Below are 24,404 nucleotides of genomic sequence, written 5' to 3' on the forward strand. Positions count from 1 at the left end.
GTCACTTCTGCATAGTTGAAAGGCTACATTGTAATTAGCTAAACCAATATTTTGTACTCTGCTTGTAAATGTAGAGTTGTGTCAAAATAAGTCACAGATGGTTTTCCTGGCTTTTGGTTTTAAATTTTAAGCTTAATTAGAGCTTGAGCATCTTTGAGAATTCCGTTTCCCCCTTCCTTTATTTTTCCCCTCCTATTTAATTCTGCTTATGAATTAGGGTTTTATGTATTTGCAGATTTGGGTGTGTTTTTGAAGAATTTACTTTCTTGGCTGGTTTTCTCCATTCCAAAAATAGAGAATGGTTACTTACTTTTCATATATATACCTTCAGACAATAAATATTTATTGAGTGCACTTTGCTGCCTGCTGGAAATGTGCTGCCTCTATTTTTCCAAAAGCTGTGTATATATAGTACAGTGCTATTTACTAAAGAATGTGCCTCTTTCTCTGGTATGATATTTAAGTGGGTTTTATTATTATCTCCACTTAATAAATGTTTCCCAAAGTGAATGTACTAATTCATACACCCACCAGTGGTGCACCATCTGGAACACTTTTATTGTCAGATTTTTAATGTGTACCGATCTGGTGGCTATAAAATGCCATCTCACTGTGGAATTACTTTATGTTTTCATATTTCTGAAAAGATTGCACATATATTCATATGTGCATTAGTCATTCAAATTTCTTCATCAGTAAAATGTGTCTCATGTTTTTCCCATTAAAAAAAAACCATATTCTTTCTTTGTTAAATTTTAAAGACCTTCTTTACACATTTTGGAGACTGATCATTTGTGCAAACATCTTCCTGTTTATGGCTTATCTTTTCCTTTTATTTATGATATCTTTTTTGGAGAGAAGTTCTTAGTCAAATTTATTAATTTCCTTTTTTTTTTAATGCTTTTTGTTTTTTTTGTTTCTTGCTTAAGAAATCTTTTCTACTCTTAGGCCATAAAGTCATTCTTTTTTGTTTTTGTTTATTTTTTTTGAGAGAGAAAGAGTGCGAGAGAGTGCATGTGTGTGCAAGGGAGGGGACGTGGGGTGGGATGGGGGTTGGGGGTGGGGTGCAGAGGAGCAGAGGGAGAGGGAGAGAGAGAATCTTAAGCAGGCTTCATGCCCAGCATGGAGCCCCACGAGGAGCTCAATATCACAAGCCTGGAACCATGACCTGAGGTGAAATCTAGAGTTGGACTCTTAGTCGACTGAGCCACGCAAGCACCTCAAGTCATTCTTTTAAGTTGTCTTCTGAAAGGTTTTATGGTTCTGCTTTTAATTATAAGTATTTAATCCATTGGGAATTTATTATATATGGTACGAGAAGGAATCAGATATCATTTTTTCCCCCACTTATTGAACACATCTTTATTTTCTCATTCACAATGCTAGATTTTTCGTGAATCATGTTCTCATATTTATTTGAGTTTCTAGCACTTTCTAGTTGGTTCCATTGACTTATTCATTACTGTAGTTTTATTATATCTTTGTAAGTCACTCCACCTTGATCTTTTTCTTCAGGCATGTCTTGGCTATTCTTGTCTATTTATTTATATACGTTTTATAATGAGCTTATTAAGTTTTATAAAAGCCCTATTGAGATTTTGGTTTGGAATAATTTAGTCACTAGATCAAGGAGAATTGTCATTTTTACAATATTGAAACTGTCCAAAAGCATGGTTTCACTATTTATTTCTTTATTAATGTTTTTCAAAAAAGCTGAATTATTTTCTCCACAAAAGGCTTATGTGTATTTTCTTAGATTTACTTTTAGAAATTATATATTGTTTTGTGATTACAAATGATATCTCTGTAAAATTATTTTCTTTTCCTAGGTGATTTTTGCTGATTTACAGAAATGCAGCTGACTTTTACGTATCAATTTGGCATCTCGCAACTTTGCCGAGCGCTTATTTGGTCAGCTCCTGTTTAATATCTCTCTGTTGTCTGTCTTTATTTGTAGTGTCCTTCATGAACCTCCTGAGGTTGTTTAGAAGTTATACTTGAATATTATTGTCCCGGTGGTGGCACATAAGCATCATCAAACACTGACCTACAGGGAAGTGGTCTACCTCAAGTGGATTGCACAAAAACCCTAATGAATGAAAGTACTGGACACAGGGGAGGCCAAAGGAGGCCCATATCACTGTTTTCTTCTATTTCATGGCTTTGGAAAAAAGTAATTCCTACTACTGACAGGGTTTGATTTTGTTTTTTATAGAAAGTTTTTATGGATGTTGGATTCTTTTTGTTGTTGTTTTTCATGATTATTGATGTTAGATTTTTTTGAACAAGCAGTAGCCGGTGGTTGTGTGGAATGGATGGATGGCTTGGGTAGCTTACTTTATTTCTTGGTTCAGGAAGGCCTTCTCCCACTCCACTGAAGTTCAGTTTCTTTAATAAGTGCTGCCTTTTGTGGTTGTCATTTAGGCCTATCATTCTCTGCTTCTTTGCTTCTGTCTTGTTTCTATAGGTTCTTTTTCTTCAGCTCCATCTTTCTTTCCCTTCATTATGGACAAACTTCCTCCCAAGGGGCCTCTCTCTACTGCAGAAGTGGTTCCTTCCTAAGAACCTTCTCTGGTTCTTTACACTTTTTACACCCTTCTTTTGATTATCCTGTCTCCAGCACTCTGATCCATCAGGTTTTTTGTACGACCCACATAAGGTAGACCACTCTCCTTATACAGGTCAGTGTTTGATGACATTTATATTCCAACACCACTGGGACCCTGAGGCCCATTCTTTTTGTTCCATGCTATCACTCTGGTTTGGCTCAGGATCTAATTCTGCTGATCTGTGATCTTTCTTTGGCCACTTAAATGTAAATCAAGGGTTTTAGTAATGGGTCCTTGTTATGATGTAGGCATAGGTGATGTGTGTTTTTATGTGCTCTCTTTGTTGATCTGTATGGGTTTTTGGAGGATGGGGAGAGAAATTTAAATTCAAACAGTTGCCATTACTTTATAGGAATCAGCCTTCAGGCAAAAGAAAATTGTTTTGTAAATTACTCCTTATCTAGGTGCTAAAATATAGTTACTCTTCAGATCTTATCTGTTGCTATAGAGGCTTTTATGTTGTTTGAACATGAATAATCAGTTCTATTTTTAATTTCATTGCCTCTGTATTCTTTGATTAATTGGTCCTTTATGCATCCTTATCGTTATTATCAACGTGGGTATTTGGGTATGGATTGTTTATCTTCCACGATTATGAACCATAATAAGTCATTTGAGGAGTTTTTTGAAAACACAGTGGGATTTTGGAGGAGTGGATTCTGATAATATATGTTTGACAAAGTTTGTCAGTTGATGCCAGTGGTCTGCTTCCGGGTAAAAATCATTATTCTAGTTTGGAGTCATGGTTAGTGTTGTCGTGTGTTCTTGTACATTTTGAGATTATCTGTGTCATAAATTATACACTTAAGATGTCAAGAGATTAGAATTCCATGATAATGATTTTTAATTATCACTTCATTTGAGAATGAAATATTTGGGATAATAATCAGTGTTTCTAATTTATCATATAGTATATTCATCCAATAAATATTTCCTTGAAAGCCTACTACAAGTTAGGTATTGTGCTAGCTACCAGGAATACAAAGTTGAGAAGTCATTATCCTTGCACTTATTGTGCATAAAGACAGATGTGGCGACATACTGATAAACCCTTAGAATGTGCTATGAGAGACACATAGGATACTTTAGGAGTTTGGTAAGAGGGTGGGATCAGGATACATTTTGCCCCTTCCTCCCTTCCTTCCTCCCTCCCTCCCTCCCTCCCTCCCTTCCTTCTTCCCTCCTATCCTCCCTTCTTCCTTCCCTTCTCCTTCCTTTGTTCTTGATGAGGACACGGAATACATGTGAGGTTCAGTGGGGTGGAGTCCGGAGCCGACGACCAAGGAAGAATTCTTGAGGTGTCTTGAGGTGTCTTGAGGTGTCAGTACTACCCACAAAATTGGTGGTTTATTAAAGCACGGGGACAGGACCCGTGGGCAGAAAGAGCTGCTGCACCAGGGTTGTGAGGGGTGGCTGTTATGTACCATGGGGTTGGGGGAGATAAGGAAAAAGGGAGGTTGAGGAAATACTTTCATATGTTAAAGAAGACTCACAACATACCAGAGGCCTTGCCATTGTCAAGTTAAGGTTGTTTTTCCCTCTAGCAAGGCATTAACATTAAGATGGTTGGGGACTTCCTGGAGCCTGCAGATTACGAGGACATTTAATTGTATCTACATTCCCTTCCATGCTTCTTCTTGTAAACTGCTAAGACATTTGTAAACTGAGGGAGACTCAAGTCTTGCAGGATTGTGGTATCTATTGGTTAACTGTTTTTTTGTCCTTTAGGGCAGCCAGGAGTGCCAGAGGAATGTCACATACATCCCATGGGGGGGGGTGTTGCAGGGTATCAGTTTCTACTTTGTCCTCAGCTTGCCTTCTGTTCCCTCATCAGTTCTTAATGAATATTTGTTGGACACCTGTCACCTCCCAGGCCCTGAGGTAGATTCTAGGGATAGATGGGTTGTGACAGTCATAATAGTTTGTTTTCAGAGCTTACACTCTTTTACAGAAGATAGATATTTTGATTATAAAAGGGTACTATCTGAGTAGGAGGAACTTAATTAAATTTCTTGGGTAAGAGTCTTGAGTAAATGAACCACAAGAAGAAATTGGGAGAATGATTTCATAGGTTGCAAAGACTCAGATTTGGGAGAGAATGTAGTGTTTTTAAAGGTAAAACAAGTCATTTAGTGTCTTTGGAATACAGGGTATACTGAGGGGGTAGATAAACCTGAAAGGTAGATATAGGAGAAGTCCCAAAGGAATTCTCTACTGTAGTAGTTATTCTGGAGGTGAATGTAAGGGTTCATGCACTGAACCTGTCTGGCTGTGTAGTAAATTGAGACTTGAAAGGTGATTAGGTGCGTGCTTATAGGGGTTAGAGGGGCTCAGAGTGGTGTCTAGGGGCAGAGAGGCACAGGAAGACTACTGTATTTCGGTAATGTAAGTCATCCAGGGTTCTGGGAGTATAAAATGTGATGGGAGGAGTAGTGGAAATGAAGCTGGGCAGTTAGGCTATGAGAGGATCACGAAGGTGCATTTCTGTCTGCAAAAGAGTTTATGTTTTATATTTTATTTGTTAGTGGGCTACTAAAAACATATTGTGCATTACCTATCCTAAAACACAAACTAAATATTAAGGCACATAGAAAACATTTTTGTATAGCAGCTGAATTCTATATTTTATCAAATAATAATTAAAAGTGAAGACTCAAAAATATTAATAATTAATAAAATTATTAAATTCTATCTCAAATTTTTAGATAGAAAATCCTCGATACCTGAGACAGAAGCCAATTCCGCTTTCTCTGGTAGGTGAGAATTTCACTGGATTTTTCCTTTGGACAGATTTTTTTTTTTTTTTTTTTTTAAGATTTTATTTATTCATTGAGAGCGAGCGAGTGAGAAAGAGAGCACATGCGCAAGTGCGGGGAGGGGCAGAGGCAGAGAGAGAGAGAATCCCAAGCAGACTCCATGGAGCATGGAGTCCGCAGCGGGGCTCATCTCAGGACCCTCAGATCTTGACCTGAGCTGAAATTAAGAGCTGGGTGCTCAACTGACTGAGCCACCTGGCGCCCCCTCATGGACAGATACTTTTAAATAAAGTAATCATTTAGTCCTTTACAGAAAAGAGCGCAAGTCCACATTATGAAGCATACTAGTCTTATTAATCCTATCACTTGAGAGTGAATAAATCGCTTTTTTCTCCAATGTTGGTATTATTTTGGCATGAACTTCAGGCAATTAGNGCGCAAGTCCACATTATGAAGCATACTAGTCTTATTAATCCTATGAAATCATTCACTTGAGAGTGAATAAATCGCTTTTTTCTCCAATGTTGGTATTATTTTGGCATGAACTTCAGGCAATTAGAGTTTCCTTTTGGGTTAAGAATAAAGCAGGCCAAAAAAAGTATTGAATAACTCTAACTCATTCCACAGATGACTCCCAAATTCAGCCTGAGAAAATCCAGCAGTTTCCATGATGATCAACTACTCTCTCGAATGCATGAGAAAGAGGTAGGATTGAGATATTTCTGTTGTATTGAATGATGAACACAGTTTTTGTATTTTGTATAGTATGAGTTTTCAGGTCTTTGAATAATGATGCACGGTAGGGAGGGATTGTCTTTGGTACGAATGTAAAATAATGATGCAGGGGAGGCAAGGTTTGTTTTTCTCTTTTTTCATGCACATTTTCCACTTTGTGAGAGTGTGCCGAGGGGCTGTCTCCTGACTATCCATCCCTGCTTGTCAGGGCCTGGGGAGATGGCAGTTTTCAGAAGCAGTGTCTTTGACCTCAGCGAATCCCTCCATCCTGCCTTTATCTCAACTTAGTTTTAATGGATCTTTCTAGTTTCGCTATTCTTACTGTTCTGCTATTTAAATTGATGTGCTAAATTAAGCTATGCTATGGTTGATATATAACATAATATACTATCTTTCTTTGGTCTTTGAAAATAGAATTATCCAAATGGCAGTATTGTTTATTGGCTAAAAGCATAAACTATGGAGTAAAGAATACCTGGATTTAAATCCAGCTTATTTGCTGTGTGAAAATGGGCAGATACTTGCTCCCTCTGAGTCTTAGTTTCCCTGTCTAATTTGGGAGATACCTGCTTTACAGTATTAGGATCAAGATTTTATGGTCCGTAAGTACCTGTCTGCTTCACATATAGTAGACATGAAATGACGGTGAATTTGCTTTATGATTTCCTTTTTAAAATTTCTGTTCTAAGAAATTTGAAAATCATTATTATTATTTCTATTTTTGCTTAGGACACCAATGAAACACTTTTGGTCATCTGTGTGGTGTGATAGAAGACTTAGATTAGGAATCTGAAAAACTATGTCCTTAACCTGCCTTTACCATTCTCTAGTCATATTAGCCAGGGAAGTCAAGAATATTGGTTTAGTTTTTGCTTTAAGAGAGGATAATTATTGATGTCACAGGGTCATTACCAAAATTAATGAGAATAATGAATATGTATGGAACTTGTAAATTGTAGTTTAAATGTGCAAATGTGAAAGATGTTATTGGACTTAGATTTAATGTTTCTAATAAATTTAATTAAATAATTTTTCATTATTCTTTCATTTTAATGAGGATGCTTCTAAGAATTTCTAAAATTTAATTTCAGTTTGGTGATTTTCAACATGAAAGGGTTTTCTCACCACCCTATTTATAAAATATCACAAAGGACATTGATTTTTTTTGCTTAGGTATTCCAAATAATAGCATGAGCATATAATTTAGTTTTTGTCGATAATGGAGAAGGAAAGGCAATTTTTTCTTTTAACTTTCAATCTGATGGAATTACTGCTGCTTATCTCAGTACTATTTGTCATTTCATGGCTCCAGTTTAAGGTGTGTGGGGTTTTGTTTCTTGGTGCAATCTTAGTGTTTAAAAAAATTGTTGAAATAAAAAACAACTACATTTTAAAAAGCCTTTGAGGGAAATACTTTTCATATGCAGACACATCTTCCTTTGAGCTCTTATTTTGAATTTCTTTCTTTTCCAAATTGTCATTAATTGTTTTTACAAGTCATTCTAAGTCATCCCCAACCACTTTGCTTTTTACTTTTATTTTGTACTAATTCTTAGTGTTGAGGCTGCTTACCATAGAATAATTAAAATAATTGAAAGGAAGTACTGGCTTTTTGAATCTTTTGGGGGTCTTTGATGAAATAGTATCTTTATTCTTTATGATGGCACCTTGGATCAGGCATGACCATACCAGTACTACCCACATATGTGTTGAGTGAGAGAAAAAGCATTTAAAGCTATCGTGTATTACAGCAGAGATTCAATTTTAAATGTGTGTGGCTTTATTTTTTTCCACACCCTTATGTTTTTGTTTTTCTTTTTGGCATACTACAAAAATATTTTTGGCATCATTGAGAAGTTTGCATGTAAACATCAACTTACTTCATATCTTAAAATATATCCAGTACATATATTTTGGCTAAAATAATGCTTTGTGCAATTACATAGTTGTTTTGGACTTTTGTATGAAATTTTTTAATCATATTTTTTCTCTATACTAAAATATTTAAAAATTATATGCTGAGTTGCCTCTGTGTGAGAATTATCTTAGTTCTTTCTTTTAAAGTAGCATTTATAATTATAAAATAATTTGTGGATTTTTATTGAAGAAATTTTAGAAAATATAGACATATGTAAAGAAGGAAATAAAAATCAGCCATAAAACCAACACCTAGAAATAAAAACACTGGCAAAATATTGTATTGTCTTTTAGTTTTTTTCTTTATGTATCCCATAAACCCAAATTTTTCCTTAGAAAATTGAGATGATACCATATATTTTTTTGTATATTTTGAGTAATTTTCATTCTATTAAATTTTGTTCCTAAGCATCTATTTTTAATGGCTGTATTATATTTCAAATTATGGAAGTATCCCCAGTTAATTTAACTTGTCCCTATTGTTGGGAATTAAGATTTTTTATACTTTAAATAATCGTGGGAAGAATATCCTTATTATCTCTTAATAGTTAATATATCCTTATATGCATCTCTAACTATTTCCTTGGGGTACTGAATTATATCTTACATGATAGAATTGAAATGATGGATTTCTGTAAGTTTAGCATCCTTAACAATTTCACTTCTAGAATAAAAATTAACACTTGGAAGCCCATTGAAAATTGTATGTTACTGTAAGATGCAAGTAAGGAATTTACTATGTGCAAAAATGAGAATGAAAATAAAAAAACAAAAATAGGGGTACCTGGGTGGCATAGTTGGTTAAGCGTCTGCCTTTGGCTCGGGTCATGGTCTCAGGAACCTGGAATCGAGCCCTGCATTGGGCTTTCCACTACGTGGGGAGTCTGCTTCTCCCTTTCACTTTCACTCTGTGCTCTCTCTTTCTCTCTCAAATAAATAAATAAAATCTTTAAAAAAAAAAAAAGACAAAGATAAACAGGAGCCACTTGAAGGCAGAGGAAGTAGCAATTTGTATTGCCTTTGTAAATACATAAATACTAATTTTATTTTTAATACACAACATGTATTTGCAGGACAAAATTTTTTAATATCCTCATATTTGAAATAAAAAATACCAATCATATTGTTTCATTATTTTTGTCTGTTTTCCAGAGATATTTTTCTAACTTGGATTTTTTCCTAAATTTAAATACATAGTTATGTTGTGATATGCATAGTTATCCTTTAGGATAATTTTATGTCTACTTGCTTAAGACACTTTTATTAAATATTTACTTGTGGATATGATGATAAATGCTTTTCTGTTTTGAAATTTAGTAGAGCCTTGCATGTCTGTATAAGAAAACCCTGATGTGTCTTTTGCATGTTCTCATCTAAAAAATGCTTTTGTTGTTGCTGGGTGGTGTTTTAAAAATAATGAAGAACATTGTTTAAAATGAGTTAGCTTTATTTTAAAATGGAACATGAAATATTAAATATTTCATCTTCTTTTTCTCAACACCTAATCCTCATTCTTCGTAATCATCGCTAAAAATTTAGTATGTATTCTCTTTAAATTTTTCTAGGAATATCTCAGTTTTTTATACAAATGAAATCATAGATCATTGCTTTAAGTTTTTTTTAACTTAAATATATAGTCCGATAATATTTCTATGTATAAATTGTCTTTATTCTTTTAAATAGTTACATTGTATTTTACTTTACTGCTGTATCAGTATTTTATTAATATAGTTTCCTATTGAGGGATATAGGTTATGTATTTTGCCCTAACAGTGTTTCAGGAACATCCCTATGTATATCTTTGTGTATCCTACGCTTCTTTCTTTTGGGGGGTGGGGGAAGGGACAGAGGGAGGGAGAGAATCCTCAAGCAGACTCCGCAGCAAGTACGGAGCCACACACGGGGCTCGATCCCACCACCCTGAGATCATGACCTGAGCCCAAATCAAAAGTTGGTGGTTTAGCCACCCAAGCGCCCCTCATACGCTTATTCTTGTATGATACATTCTGTGAAATGGAATTGCTCATTCACAGGGTTGCACACTTAAATTTTTTCTTGTCATCAACAGATCCTTCAGATAAGATTCTGTGCCTAGGGCTGTAGGTGTGGGAAGAATGGGGGAGTGATGGCTAAGGGGTATGAGAGTTCTTTTGTGGAGTGCTAAAAATGTGCTGAAATTAGATTGTGAGGATGGTTGCCTAATTCTCTGATACAGTAAAAGCCGTTGAATTGTATACTATTTTAAATAGGTAAATAGGGAATTATGTGTATTTCAATAAAGCTATTAAAAAAAGGTTATGTCTGCTTATATTTGCACCAGTAGTGTCTTAGAATATTTTTCTCATTTCATCAACATTCACTTCTAAATATTTTTAAATTATCTATGGCATAAAAAATAGTATCTTGTTTTCATATTTACATTTATTATAAATGAGAATGAACATATTTTCTGTCTGTTTTAATTTCACTTTTATGAGCTTTCTTTTCTTACAGTTTCCCATGTTTTTATTGAATTGTTTGTCTTCATTGTGATTGCTGAGCAATTTCTTTTTTTTTTTTTAAAGGAGTCTCAGATCTCTTCTGATTACAGTCCTTGATATTTCCTTTTCTTTTTCTTTTAAGATTTTGTTTATTGATTTGAGATAGAGCACGAACATGAACACGAGTAGGTGGAGCGGCAGAGGGAGAAGCAGGCTGTCCACTAGGCCCAGGAGCCCCATGCGGAGTTCAATCCCAGGACTGAGCCCAAGGCAGATGCTTAACCAACTGAGCCACCCCTCCTGAGCAATTTCTGTATTAAAGAATTCTGGTCTTGGGGCACCTGGGTGGCTCAGTCAGTTAAGCATCTGCCGTTGGTTCAGGTCATGATCTCAGGGTCCTGGGTCGAGTCCCGCATGGGGCTCTGTGCTCAGTGGGGAGCCTACTTCTCCCTCTCCTTCTGCCCCTCCTCCCTGCTCGTGCTTTCTCTCTCTCAAATAAATAAATAAATAAAAAATAAATAAATAAATAAGATCTTGTTAAAAAAAGAATCCTGGTCTTTGTCATATATCTTGTAAGCATTTTTCTCTATGTCTTTGATTTATTTCTGATTTTTTTTTTTTTTTATGTATGCAAGTTTTCTCTTAAAAACTGGATCTATCAGTCTTTTCTCTACGGCTTCTGGTTTTTGTATCATACCTAGAAAAACATTTCTTTTTCTAAGATTATGAAAAAAAATTCACTCATGTTTTTATCTCACTTTAAATCTTATTTTTATGTTTAAATCTCAGATCTATTTCAGAGGCTTTTGTCATGAGTAGTGATGGTAATCTAGGGCTGTCAATTTTAATGTCTACAATAAAAAATTAGGAGGTTGCAATGTTTAAGTTAAAGAAGGCAGGAAGTGTGGAGAGAATTGTTTGATATGAAATTTTATACAGATTACAGAGTTCATCTGTGTCATGAAGCAGTCAGTGAAGGATTTGATTCTGTTTAAACTTTGGAGAGTCCTGAAACACTTAATTAGCCTTTATAAATCAAACTTTATAAAATACAACTTTCATTTTAAGTTTATGATTATGTGGTAAATACCATGGATGTTAAATGAGTAATATTTGCAATATTATTTAATTACAGCTAAAGATTTGTAGTAGTTTTTTTTTTTTTTTGGTGGTTAAAAATACATATACCCATAAAATGTTTAAAGATGTTCTTTTAAATTTCTAATTAATTTTGGGCATTATGGGAAAACATGTTCAGAGACAGTGATCCTTTATTTTAACTTTAGTCTATCAGTCACAAACACACTTGAACTTGTTTGCCTTTGTAATTGCTAACACATTTCCTGTGATATCTACATCACAGAGTTCTGTGACAGTGAGCATCATTAAGCAGTGGGTTTTTTCTTTAGTATCCTAAAAAAAGATTTCTGACGTAGATTAAGTCATTTGGAAAACTGTTGTCACTGAAAATGAAGTAAGAGACAACACAACAAGGGGAGATCAATTTTCAGAGCAACCATCAGTTTTCAGAGAGCAGATGGTAGAAATTGCTCTTTTTGTGAAATAAAATAGAAAATTTCCTTTGAACTTCACCTTCACTTATATTGAACATTTTTACCTGTTGTGTAAAAAGGGATGTTGCTTCCTTCTCACATGTAATGCCAATTAGGCATTTTTACCTTTGTGAATCTGCTAGTTAAATACAGAATTTAAATAAATCCAAGATAGCAAAATTTACATTATTGATATAATAAATGAAAATATTGCTATTTTTAAACATTTCATATGAATGTAAACTCAGATATGCACAATCTCACAAAATATAATAAATAATCATAAAAAAGGAATACCATTGTATTCCAACACCCAGGCATGGAATTAGATCATTGTCGATATCCCAGAAGCCTGCTGTCTAACCCTTCCCAAACATACTTGTTTCCATTTTCCTTAGAGGTAACTACTGGGGCACCTGGGTGGCTCAGTTGGTTAAGTGGCCCACTCTTGATTTCCTCTCAGGACATGCTCTTGGGGTCCTGCGATTGAGTCCCGCCTCCGGCTCTGTGCTCACAGGGGAGTCTGCTGAAGGATTGTCTGTCCCTCTGGCCCTCCCCCTACTCACACGCATTCTCTCTCTCTCAAATAAATAAATAAATCTTTAAAAAAGTTATCCTGATACTGATTTTTCTGATTATAATTTCCCTCCTTTGTTTTTAAAGTTGATTTTATCACCATTGCCAGCATCCGTAAAAGTGAAAATATTTTTATTTTAAGTAGATTTTAAACTTCATATAAATAGAACTAGACTTTATATATCCTTTTCTTTTTTACTTTTTTTTTTTAAGATTTTATTTATTTGACAGAGACAGCAAGAGAGGGAACACAAGCAGGGGGAGCGGGAGTGGGAGAAGCAGGCCTCCTGCTGAGCCGATACGGGCCTCTATCCCAGGACCCTGGGATTATGACCTGAGCTGAAAGTAGACACTTAACGACTGAGCCACCTAGGCGCCCCATAGACTTTATATATTGTTTCGCTTCTTTTGCTCAGTAGTACATTGGAGAATCTGCTATGATTATCCCTGTTGTGCCATCTAGATTTCTATTAAATGAATCTGCCACAAATTCTTGCCATTTTGTTGATGAGTCTATTCTAATTTTTGGCTTTTACAAACAGTAATTCTATGAACAATCTTGTACATGTATCCTGACAAATGTGTGAGGGTTTCTCTAGGGTAGGGGCTCTCAATGAGCCCGTGGTCCCCATGACTCTTTTATGAGGTCTGTGAGGTCAAAATTATTTTTGCAATGTTATTTAAATGTTATTTATCTCTTTAGGACGTTGGCGATGGTGCAGATGCAGTGCTAGGTAAACGTGTATCTTAGCCCAAATCAAGGCAGTGGTTCCACATTGTACTCGTGGTTATTATACCCTTCAGTGCCACACGGTCACAGGGAAAAAATGAACAATTTTACTTAGATGAAACAAGCCGTGAAACTCTTAATTTTATTAAATCAGATATGCATTCTTTTTGATACCTGAGTGAAGGAATGGAACTTTGCAAAGAAAACGTAATATTGTATACTGAGGGATGATGGCTGCCCAGAGGAAAAATGGTTGTCTGATTCTCTGAGTTGGGAACTGCTGCTGTTTTTGTGGAAGACCGTTTTTATTTGAAAGAATGGTTATTCAGACTTGGATATCTGACAGACAGTCTCTGAAAAACGAACAAAATGAGCCTGTCACTTCAAGTAAAACAACTGATATTTGTTGCTAATGATAATACTAGAATTTTGGAAACTCTGTCCATCACTGTGGGCTTGAGAGCTTTCTAATACTAAGACTTTTTTGGTGAGATTGGTGGTGAAATTAACCAATGTGAAGTTCTGGTATTGTACTATGAAATTTTCAATATTTGGAAATCTACATAACTCATTGAACTGATGTTTTCCAAATGAGTAATGCATACTGTCATAAGACCACACATGGGTAAAAAGTCCATTCCAAGTTCAAGGTAGACCAACAGAACTTACCGTGACAGGGCATGAAAAGTTTCAGATTCCACAGTGCAAGTAACTTTAAAAATCTAGTACTTGTGAGTGTTGGCTTACTTAAGAGACTATCCACAATTATCTGAAAAGGGTACTAAAATACTTTTTCCCTTTCCAACTATCTATTTCTTTAAGGAAGCATTTAAGGAAGAACGAATTCCAATATTACACAGATTCTTTGAGATAGTAGAGGGGAGGGGAGAATACTTCTCAATTCATTTTATGAGATAGATCCTGACACCAAAACCAGAAGAGGAAAAAATGAAATCCCAGTAAAAATAAAAATTTAATAACAAAATTCATTATCAATATACTGAGAAAAGACTTTCAGTTAATAAATGATGCTGGTACAATCTTTCATTTACCTGGAAGAAAATAAAATTGGATCCTCATTCTCTAAAAAGAAAGAGAAACAAAAACAAATTCTGGATATACTGAACAATCTGTAAATGCCCAAATGAAAAGCCTCAAAACAACAGAAATCTTGCAAACAAAACAAAACAAAACTCTAGAAATCAGAAGATCTTTCTAACCTAAAAAATTTCCAAACCCAGAGCATATAAAATAAATGATAGTGGTATTCAACTCAAGTGAAATAAAAGACTTTGTGTGGCAAAAAATACAACAAACAAGATCAGCAGAAATATAATGGATTTGGGGAAAATATTTGGGGCAGACCATGTGTTAATGTGTATAGCACACCAGGAGGTCTTACTGACCGACAGACAGAAATGTGGATCGAAATTGTGACAGGACCACTTTCCAGGACAGATTCATATAGACTCAGAATGTGTGAAAAGGGGCTAAGACAGTAGTTTTCAGAATGCAAGTCAGAGTAGTAATGAGGTAACCACTGTTCCTGGGGAAGAGGTAAATTTACCTTTATTTCATTTTCTTTTTATTATTATTGTTTTTTTGCCTTAGGGGAAGAGACATTTTTCTGCCCTGTAAGCACCTGAATTTACCTTTACCAGCAGGCAAAATCTAGTAAGATACATCAACCATTGACTCATCCGCCTGTCTTCTGAGAATCTATCCTATAGCAACCAAAGCCCTGGTGTGTAGGACACACGTATGAGAATTATTTTGTGGTGGTGTTTGCATTAGAAAAATATTAACAATAAGATGAATATGCATTAAGGGAAACAAATTTTGTTTTCATTAAGGAATAGGTGGTAGCAATTTAAAGGAATGAATAAAAAGGACGGCAGGTTGTTCAGAGAGAAAAGCGAGATGCAGCAAAAACATATATTTTTGTGTGTAAAATATTCATAATAAAAAATAGGTATTGTTGAAGGGATAGTGGTTTAAAGAAGGGAATATGTTTTAGCTCACATCTAACAGTCCAGGGTGTGTAGGGAGTGCTCTGCTCTGTGACCTCACTGGGACCCAGGCTCCTGGGGAAGCTCCGCCATCTTCAGTGTGTGACTTCAGTCTCTGGGTCTCAGGTGGCGGTTGCTCACAGGTACCTTATCTTTTAAGAGTCATCTTTCAGAAAGAAAGGGAGCATGAAAAGAAAGCCACTTTATTTTGAAAGATACCCAGTCAGGGTTGCCTGCAGCATTTCTGTCCCAGTACCCTCCTTGACCATAGCTAGTCACGTGGTCCCAAGCAGCCTCCGGTAATACAGCCCAGCCCAAATCTGGTGGTGGTGGTGGTGGGGGGGGGCTCAAAGGAAGGAAAGGAAGATAGATATCTGAGGACACTGGCAGTCTGTGCTACAAACCCCCAGACTGGTGTATGCATTTTAGCTTGTGTGTGTTTCTATATGATTCTGTGAACATGGCAGGAGATATGCAAATATACTGGGTTGTTAATAAGGAATACCCCATGCAGGTGTTAATATAGAAGGACATGGGGAGGAGAGGGAGAAGAGGGAGAGAGTCAAATAAAAAATGAACACCAAGGAATGCAGAGAAGCTAAAGAAAATAAACAGAAACTCAGTATAGAGTAGGATTATAATTATGTTTGTGTTGCAAGTAAATTATGTTTGTATATGATGTATAACAAAATTTAAAAATTAAAAAAAAAATACTGGCATGCACTGTGGCCGTTTAAATATCACTTCTTCCCTGAAGGTAATGAGTTCTGAGGAGACTAGAAATTACTGTTAGAATTCCATCCATCTCTAAGCCCCACGGATAAGGTAGCAAGAGAGATAGATGCATTGTTCTTTGTGCTATGTTTAGAAATAAGCACAATGAGTAACAATTGGCATTATAAATATTACATACGAACATTTTGAGAATAGGGTATCCTGGAGATGTTAATCAGGAAGAATCTTAATTATCAACACATGATAATATCCCCTGACTAGTAGCTAACAGAATTCTCTAAAAAAAAAAAATGATTGTAACAGTTAGGTATCTGAGTAAGGACAGTGATGATTATTTTAGAAATCACTTCTGCAATTTGCGGTGGTGATTGGTGAGATGTAGAAAGTGGGAGTAAGCAAACATATCGTGTGGCCTGTTGCTTTGGAAATTGCTGGGCAGGTGTAGGTGGTTGACATCAGCAATGTTTTTGAGCTTTTCTGCCTTAAAGTTGAATTACTATGTAGGTACAGTAAATAAAGGCAAACAATATTTCAGAAGTATTACATTTTATACTTTGTTGAAAGCTTGTAGTTTGTTTAGTTATTCTCTATATTAGAATAAATCTTGCTCTTTTTGTAGGTTTTATTCCTTTTGATATTATTCAAGTAGTTGATCAACATTAAAGCTTTGAAATGACATTAAAAGGAGTTCATTGGTATTTTAAAATATGTAGATGAGGACTGTTTAATAACTTTAATACATTTTTTCCTTACAAATTCATTAGTAGTTATTACGCTAATTTATTTTGGTATTATACTGATTTCAGTATCAAATGTTAAAGTTTGCACTTGCAAAATTGCCAATAGTAAAAAGCACCATTCTGAATAAGAAATTTGCTCTTCATAAGAATGAATGTTGAATACCTGAGTGAATAGACTGGGAAGCCTTCCTTTAAAAAAAAACGCTCTTAATTCAAAGTTCGTGAGTATTCAGTTGAATAAAATGACAATGGTAATTGTCCTAAAATTTAGTTATACTGTAAGTGGGATATTTTTAAACCCAAGGAAATACTGTAATCCTAAGTGAGCACCTTCATCAGTTTTATTCACTTGGTAAGAATGTCCAACCTCAGAGCTGTTCTTTGAAGCACATACTTCAGAGACAATGAAGCCGAATGGACTTCTAAATAAAATTTCCTAATGTCTAAGTACAAATTTTAGAAATTCTCTTAAAAATAGCTGGGGGGCATGTCCTCTAGAGAGGTAAGCTATCCATTTTCAATTCCTTTGCTTTGGCAGGTTTTCCGTGGAATGTCTTATCACACATGCCTCGTATTCCTGTGGCATCCTCTCAGTCTCTTGCTGGTTGTATGCTGCTTTTTCTAGAAGTGGCTGGTTTAGCGCTGAGGTGGTGGTTCAAGTAATTGAGTGGACCCTCCGGTCCTGTTGCGCAGGGACTTGGTCAGAGGAGGTAAAGCTCTCCTCTTTCCACTTACCCCAAATGATTCTCGCCATAAGATATTTTTGAGGGGGCAAATGGCATAGACAGGTATGTCGGTTCCAAACCTAACCCCCTTTACATCAGAGAATCGATAGATGAAAAACACGTGAACAATGGCTGTTTTTAGAAATGGGGTAAAAGTACTTGCGTTTCTTATGCATTGCTTTCAATAGGGCTTCTCTGCCCACTCTCCTTAATGGCTCCATCTTCTTAGCCTGACATCAAAAATTCTATAATTTGGCTCAGTTATTCATTTGTCTAAATTTTAAAACTTAATTTTAACATATACGTACCTGTGTACATAAGTATAGTTCACAGAGAATACAAAAGTGACTACAAAGTTTAATTATTTTGTTCAGCAAACATGATGAGAAAATCCCCTAAAACTTGTATTTCAGGTCCAGGAAAGAAAAAGTACAGTGCAAACCTACTGTGGGGCAATGTTGAATATAAAGTGTTGCAAGGTATACCGAGGAAGGAAAAGTTGCTGTTTTCTGGAAAGCTTGAGGAAGACTTCGTGGAGGGAATGACATTTGAGCCATGAGATGGGAAGAGGCAGAGAAGACATGGACGCAGGAAGCCAGAGTGTGTGTTTAGCTGGAGCTTATAGACCACTAGGCTGGTGGTACAGGGAAAAGAAAAGAAGGGGGTGTGGTAAAGTCACACATGGATGTTGCTGCCAAGCCAAGGCCCAGGGAGCTACTGAAGTTTCGACCAGAGAATGCCTTTTTCACAACTGTGCTTTAGGAAGGTGAATGGGCAGTGGTGTCTCAGGTGGACTAGTGGGCTGGAGAGGGGCCTGAGGAGTCTCTAGTGAAGAGGCTTTCTGACCGCGGGGGTGCAGGTGCTCGAGGAACTCCGTAGGGTCGTTACCGCGGGCGGAAGGAAGGCAGTGTGTGCTGGCTTTGAAGGTGGTGACTCGGGGGATATTGAGGGCAGGGACAGGGAGGTGTAAAGAAAAAGGGACGTATTCATACATAGTGACTATTATTGTGTATGGAGTGTTGAATTGTACTGGAGCAACGACCAACCGGAGCTGGCTAGGGGGTGGTGGAAGCTAGGAAAGACCTGAGTCCTGGAGATGGACAGTTGTGACTCACCTGCGTGGGAGACTAGAGTCAAATCCGGATAAAATCACCGAAGGCAAGAATTTACCCATAGTGAAGGCAGCCGGAGGGCTGACTGGAAGAATGGGATGATGCCAAAGAGACAGAGACCCTCTCCGGAGCAAGAGGAGAGCCAGAACAGCAGAGTCACAGAAGCTGAAGAGAAAAGGTGATCCTCCTGCAAATCGCTGAAGACAAAAGCATGGAATTTGCCCTTAGATTTGGCGATCAAAGGCCTCCTGGAGGAAGAATGACAATCATGTCACATTGTGACCTTGGAGATGGCAGTTTTAATGAAGGGCGGAAGGCCAAATCTAGAAGGAAGGGAAGACGTGAAGTACAGAATGTGGAATATGTGCACAATGGAAAGGTCATAGTTAAAAAGAAGGAAACCACAAAAACAAATGATACTTTGTGTGGAATGCTCAGATATTTAAAGAGCAATTTCTGCTGGTAACCTTTAATTGGGATTTAAAAAATTAAATATTAATTTAATCTATTAAAAATCACAGAGGAAAATGCGTGTGAAGTACTAAATGATCTAAAAAAAATAGGAACTCTCAATTAATCTTAAAAAATTAAAAGAAGTCTTTAGGGAACAGAAGTTGGATCATAGCATGTTTTTAGAGTGTCAGTGTCTTACGGGTTGTGTGCCTGTCCCTCCTTGCTTCCCTAGTTGTGCCAAGCAAGCATTTCTCATTAAAACCATAAGACTGTTTATTTAGAAAGCATCTTCTTTTCCTTGCTTGAGTTCTGTTTACATTTTGAGCTGGTTAAAGCAGGTGAACCCTCAAATTTAAAAAAAAATTTTTTCTTTTGAGAGTGCACGGCAGGGTGGAGGGGGAGGAGCAGAGGGAGAGGGAGAGAGAGAATCTCAAGCAGGTTCCACTCTCAGGGCAGAGCTAGATTTGGGGCTTGATCTCAGGACCCTGAGATCATGAGCTGAGCCAAAATCAAGAGTTGATGCTTAACTGACTGAGCCACCAGGCACCCTTAACTCTCATATTTTAAAAGCTACTCAGCTTTATTTAGCTTGCATTCATTAGCTGGACCCAGACTGCTGAGTATGAATGCAGCTAGGCAGATTTTTTATACCTCAGTGGCTGGGTGACCTTGAGCAGGTGTCTCTTTGTGCTTTAGTTTTGCTCTTTGTAAAAGGGAGATAGTAAAAGTACCCATTTGCAGATGCCATTGTGAGGATTACATGAAATAATGAAACAATTGCATGTAGATTGTTAGGAATAGAGCCGAGCAAGTTGTATCTAATCAGTCAAGTATTTTTGTTTTTCTGCTTCTGCAATTTTTTCTTTTCATTTCTGGCTGCTGCTGCTACTGAAATTGATACTACAGATGGTCCCTGACTTAGTATGGTTTGATTTAATGCTTTTTTGACTTTATGATGGTGCTAAAGCAATACACATTCAGTAGAAAACATACTGCAGATTTTGAATTTTGCTCTTTTCTTGGGCTAGCAGTAAGTGGTGCGATCATCTCTTATGATGCTGGGCAGTAGTCCTCTATTGCATGAATATACCAGAATTTGTTTATCCATTGATCTATTAGTCACCATTTGGTTTGTTCGCAGTTTTGGCTGTTATGAATAAGGCTACCATGAAAATTAATGTACAAGTTTTTGTTCTCTTGGATAAAACTGCTAAACTGCTTTCCAAGTAGTTGTACAATTTTATACTCTTATCAGCAATGTATGAGAGTTCAAGTTGTTCCATATCCTCACCAACACTTGATATTGTCAGTTACAAAATTATTTTAATTTGAACAGACCTACAAACAGCAAAGAAATTGAATCAGTAATCAAAGGGCGCCTGGGTGGCTCAGTTGGTTAAGTGTGTGCCTTCAGCTCTGGTCATGATCCCAGGGTCCTGGGACCAAGCCCCACATCAGGCTTCCTGCTCAGTGGGGAGCCTGCTTCTCGCTCTCCCTCTCCCTCTCCCTCTACCTGCTGTTCCCCCTGCTTGTGCTCTCTTTCTGTGTCAAATAAATAAATAAATAAATAAATAAATAAATAAATAAAATCTTAAAAAAAAAAAATCTCCCAACAAACAAAAGTCCAGGGCCAGATGGCTTCCCAGGGGAATTCTACCAAACATTTTTGTTTTTTTGAGATTTTTAAAAAAATTTATTAGAGAGTGTGAGCACAAGAGGATGGAGGGGAGCAGAGGGAGAGGGAGAAGCAGACTGCCTGCTGAGCAGGGAGCCTGATGTGGGCTCGATCCTAGGACCCTGGGATCATGACCTGAGCCGAAGACAGACACTTAAATGACTGAGCCACCTAGGCTCCCCTTTACCAAACATTAAAAGAAGAATTAGGTTTATTCCAAATCCAAAGAGGTGAAAGATCTGTACTCTGAAAACTATAGAGCACTTAATGAAAGAAATTGACACAAAGAAATGGAAAAACATCCCATGCTCATGGATTGGAAGAACAAAATATTAAAATGTCTATACTACTCAAAGCAGTCTTCACATTTAATGCAATCCCTGTCAAAACACCAACAGTATTTTTCACAGAGCTAGAACAAACAATCCTAAAATTTGTATAGAACCACAAAAGACCCTGAATAGCCAAAGCAATCTTGAAAAAGAAGAGCACAGCTGGAGGCATCACAATTCCAGACTTCAAGCTATGTTAGCATTACAAAGCCGTAGTTATCAAGAGAGTATGGTACTGGCAAAAAAACAGACACATAGATCAATGGAATAGAATAGAAAACCGGAAATGGACCCACAACTCTATGGCCAACTAATCTTTGACAAAGCGGGAAAGAATATCAAATGGGAGAAAGTCTCTTCAACAAATGATTTGGGAAAACTGGACAGCCACATGCAGAAGAATGATCCAGTTTCATCTACTTTCTTACCCATACACAAAAATGAATTGAAAAGACCTAAATGTGAGACAGGAAACCATCAAAATCCTAGTGGAGAACATAGGCATCAACTTTTTTTTCCCATGTAGGCTCTACACCCAACGTGGAGCCCACTGCGGGGTTTGAACTCACGACCCTGAGATCAAGGCTTGAGCTGAGATCAAGAGTTGGATACTTTAAGTGACTGAGCCACCCTGGCACCCCAGCCTGTAACCTCTTTGACCTCGACTGTAGCAACTTCTTACTACATATGTCTCTGGAGGTAAGGGAAACAAAGACAAAACATGAACAAAAATGAATTGGGACTTCATCGAGATAAAAATCTTCTGCACAGTGAAGGAAACAATCAAAACTAAAAGGCAGCCTATGGAATGGGAGAAGATATTTGCAAATGACATATCTGACAAAGGGTTAGTGTCCAAAATGTAAAGAATTTGTCAAACCTAACACCCCCCCAAAACCCCAAAAAACAAAAAATGAACAAAGACAAGCAAAAAACAAATAATCCAGTTAAGAAATGGGCTAAATATATGAATAGACACTTTCCCAAAGAAGACACACAGGTGGCTAACAGATGTATGAGAAGATGCTCAACATCACTCATCATCAGGGGAATCAAACCACAATGAGCTACCACTCCACACCTCTCAGAATGGCTAAAATTAACAACACAGGAAGCAACAGATGTTGTTGGCAAGGATTCGGAGAAAGGAGAACCTTTTTACACTGTTGGTGGGAATGCAAACTGGTGCAGCCACTCTGGAAAAGAGTATGGAGGTTCCTCAGAGAGGTAAAAATAGAACTATCCTACAACCCAGCAATTGCACTGCTAGGTATTTACCCAAAGGATAGAAAAATACTGATTCAAAGGGGCACATGTACCCAGATATTTATAGCAACATTATCAACAATAGCCAAATTATGGAAAGAGCCCAATCGTCCATCCACTGAAGAATGGCTGAAGGCGATGTGATACATGTACACACACATGCACACACACACGATGGAATATTACTTAGCCATCACAAAGAATGAAATCTTGCCAGTTTCAGCAACATGGATGGAGCTAGAGTTTATTATGCTAAGCTAAATAAGTCAGTCAAACAAAGACAAATACCGTATGATCTCACTCATACGTACAATTTAAGAAACAAAACAGATGAACATAGAGGAAGAGTAAAAAAAAGGGAGGCAAACCATAAGAGACTCTTAATGACAGAGAACGAACAGGGTTGCTAGAGCGGTGGTGAGTGGGGGATGGGCTAAATGGGGGATGGATATTAGGAGAGCACTTGTGATGAGCACTGGGAGTTGTATGTAAGTGATGAATCACTAAATTCTACTGAAACCATTACACTATATGTTAACTAACTAGAATTTAAATAAAAACTTAAAAAAAAAAGATCTGTTGATATACAATGCCAACTTAATTAAACTTTCTGAATAAGAATTTTCAATACCCTTTTATAGTTTAGGAGTCATGTAGGAAATAACTAACAATAAATAATCTAACAACATGAAATATATATTTGTTTTATAAGCTTGCATAAATAAGAAAAAGTCATACTTTTAAAGACATCTGTGTATGGTATGTGGAAAAAACAAAAACTAGATGAACTAAAATTCCAGAATGGGAACGATCTTGAAATAAACTGATAATAATTGCTATTCAAAAAATTATTTTAGCCATTGAAGTTGTATCTCATTGTAGTTTTAAAAAATAATAGACTTTATTTTTTTTAGAGCAGTTTTAGGTTAGAAAAATTAATCCGAAAGTATAGGGAATTCTAAATTACCTCCCTTCCCACCCAGTTTCCTCATCAGTATGGTATAGTAGTTATAATTGGTGCACCAGTTTTGATAGATTATTATTAACTAAAGTCCATGATTTACTTAATTCTTTGGGTTATATATATAGTTCCGTGGGTTTTGACAAACATATAATGTCACATATCCACCATTATGGTATCATACAGAAAAGTATGCCCTAAAATTCTCCTCTTCTCCATCTCTTCTTCTTTCCCTCCGTCCTCTGAACCTCTGGTACCACTGATCACTGATCTTTTTCCTATCTCTTTAATTTTGCTTTTTCCAGAATGTCAGGTAGTTGGCCTTTCAGATGAGATTGGGCATATTCAGGGTGGTATGGCCATAGACCAGATAGGTGGCCTTTCAGAAGGACTTCTTCCAATTAGCAACGTGCATTAAATGTTCCTCCATGTCTTTTTCTGGCTTGATGTCATGGTTGTTCTAATTTGTGTTTCCTGAAGGCTAATGTATTCTCTTTTCATATGCTTATGGCCCATTTATGTATCTTTTTATGGGAAGTATCAGTTTAATGCTGTTACATTTTTTAAAAGATTTATTTATTTATTTTAGAGAGAGCGAAAGCCCAAGGGGAAGGGGAGAGTGGGAGAGGGAAGGGAAGAGGGAGAGAGTCCCAAGCAGACTCTGCACTGAGCATGGACCTGGACACGGGGCTCCATCTCACGACCCTGAGATCACGATCTGAGCCGAAACCAAGAGTTGGATGCTCAACTGACTAAGCCACCCAAGTGCTCTTATTAAGTTGTAAGAGCTCTTTTTATATCCTGGACACAGTTATAGTTTATATTCTAGATAGTTTTTATATTCTGGATACAAATTATATTTTTCTATTCTGCATACAAATGGAAACTTTGTTATTTGATATATACATAATTAGGAAGTCTTTATATTGCTAGGATGAATTCCTCTATCACTATAAAATAGCCTTCTGTCTTTTATCATAGTCCTTTTCTTGGTTTGTGTGACATATCTTTCTGTACCCTTTAATTTTCAACCTATTTGT

At 36.6% G+C, this 24,404-nt stretch overlaps 1 protein-coding gene across 6 annotated transcripts in view; it reads left to right on the top strand.

The window, feature by feature from the left end:
* The window catches only part of CEP112 (centrosomal protein 112), a 402,227-nt gene that overhangs the window by 43,065 nt on the left and 334,758 nt on the right, over positions 1 to 24,404 (top strand). For 5 of the 6 annotated variants that reach the window (XM_034641416.1, XM_034641414.1, XM_034641415.1 and 2 more), the window contains 2 exons: positions 5,315 to 5,362; positions 5,993 to 6,070. In XM_034641416.1, coding sequence (XP_034497307.1) covers positions 5,315 to 5,362; positions 5,993 to 6,070 — 126 coding nt within the window. Of the gene's footprint in view, positions 1 to 1,834; positions 1,912 to 5,314; positions 5,363 to 5,992; positions 6,071 to 24,404 lie in introns of those variants that run through there. The other variant, XM_034641418.1, reaches the window with a different exon arrangement.

The sequence above is a fragment of the Ailuropoda melanoleuca genome, chromosome 13 (assembly GCF_002007445.2).
Source record: "Ailuropoda melanoleuca isolate Jingjing chromosome 13, ASM200744v2, whole genome shotgun sequence".
NCBI classification, from domain to species: domain Eukaryota; kingdom Metazoa; phylum Chordata; class Mammalia; order Carnivora; family Ursidae; genus Ailuropoda; species Ailuropoda melanoleuca.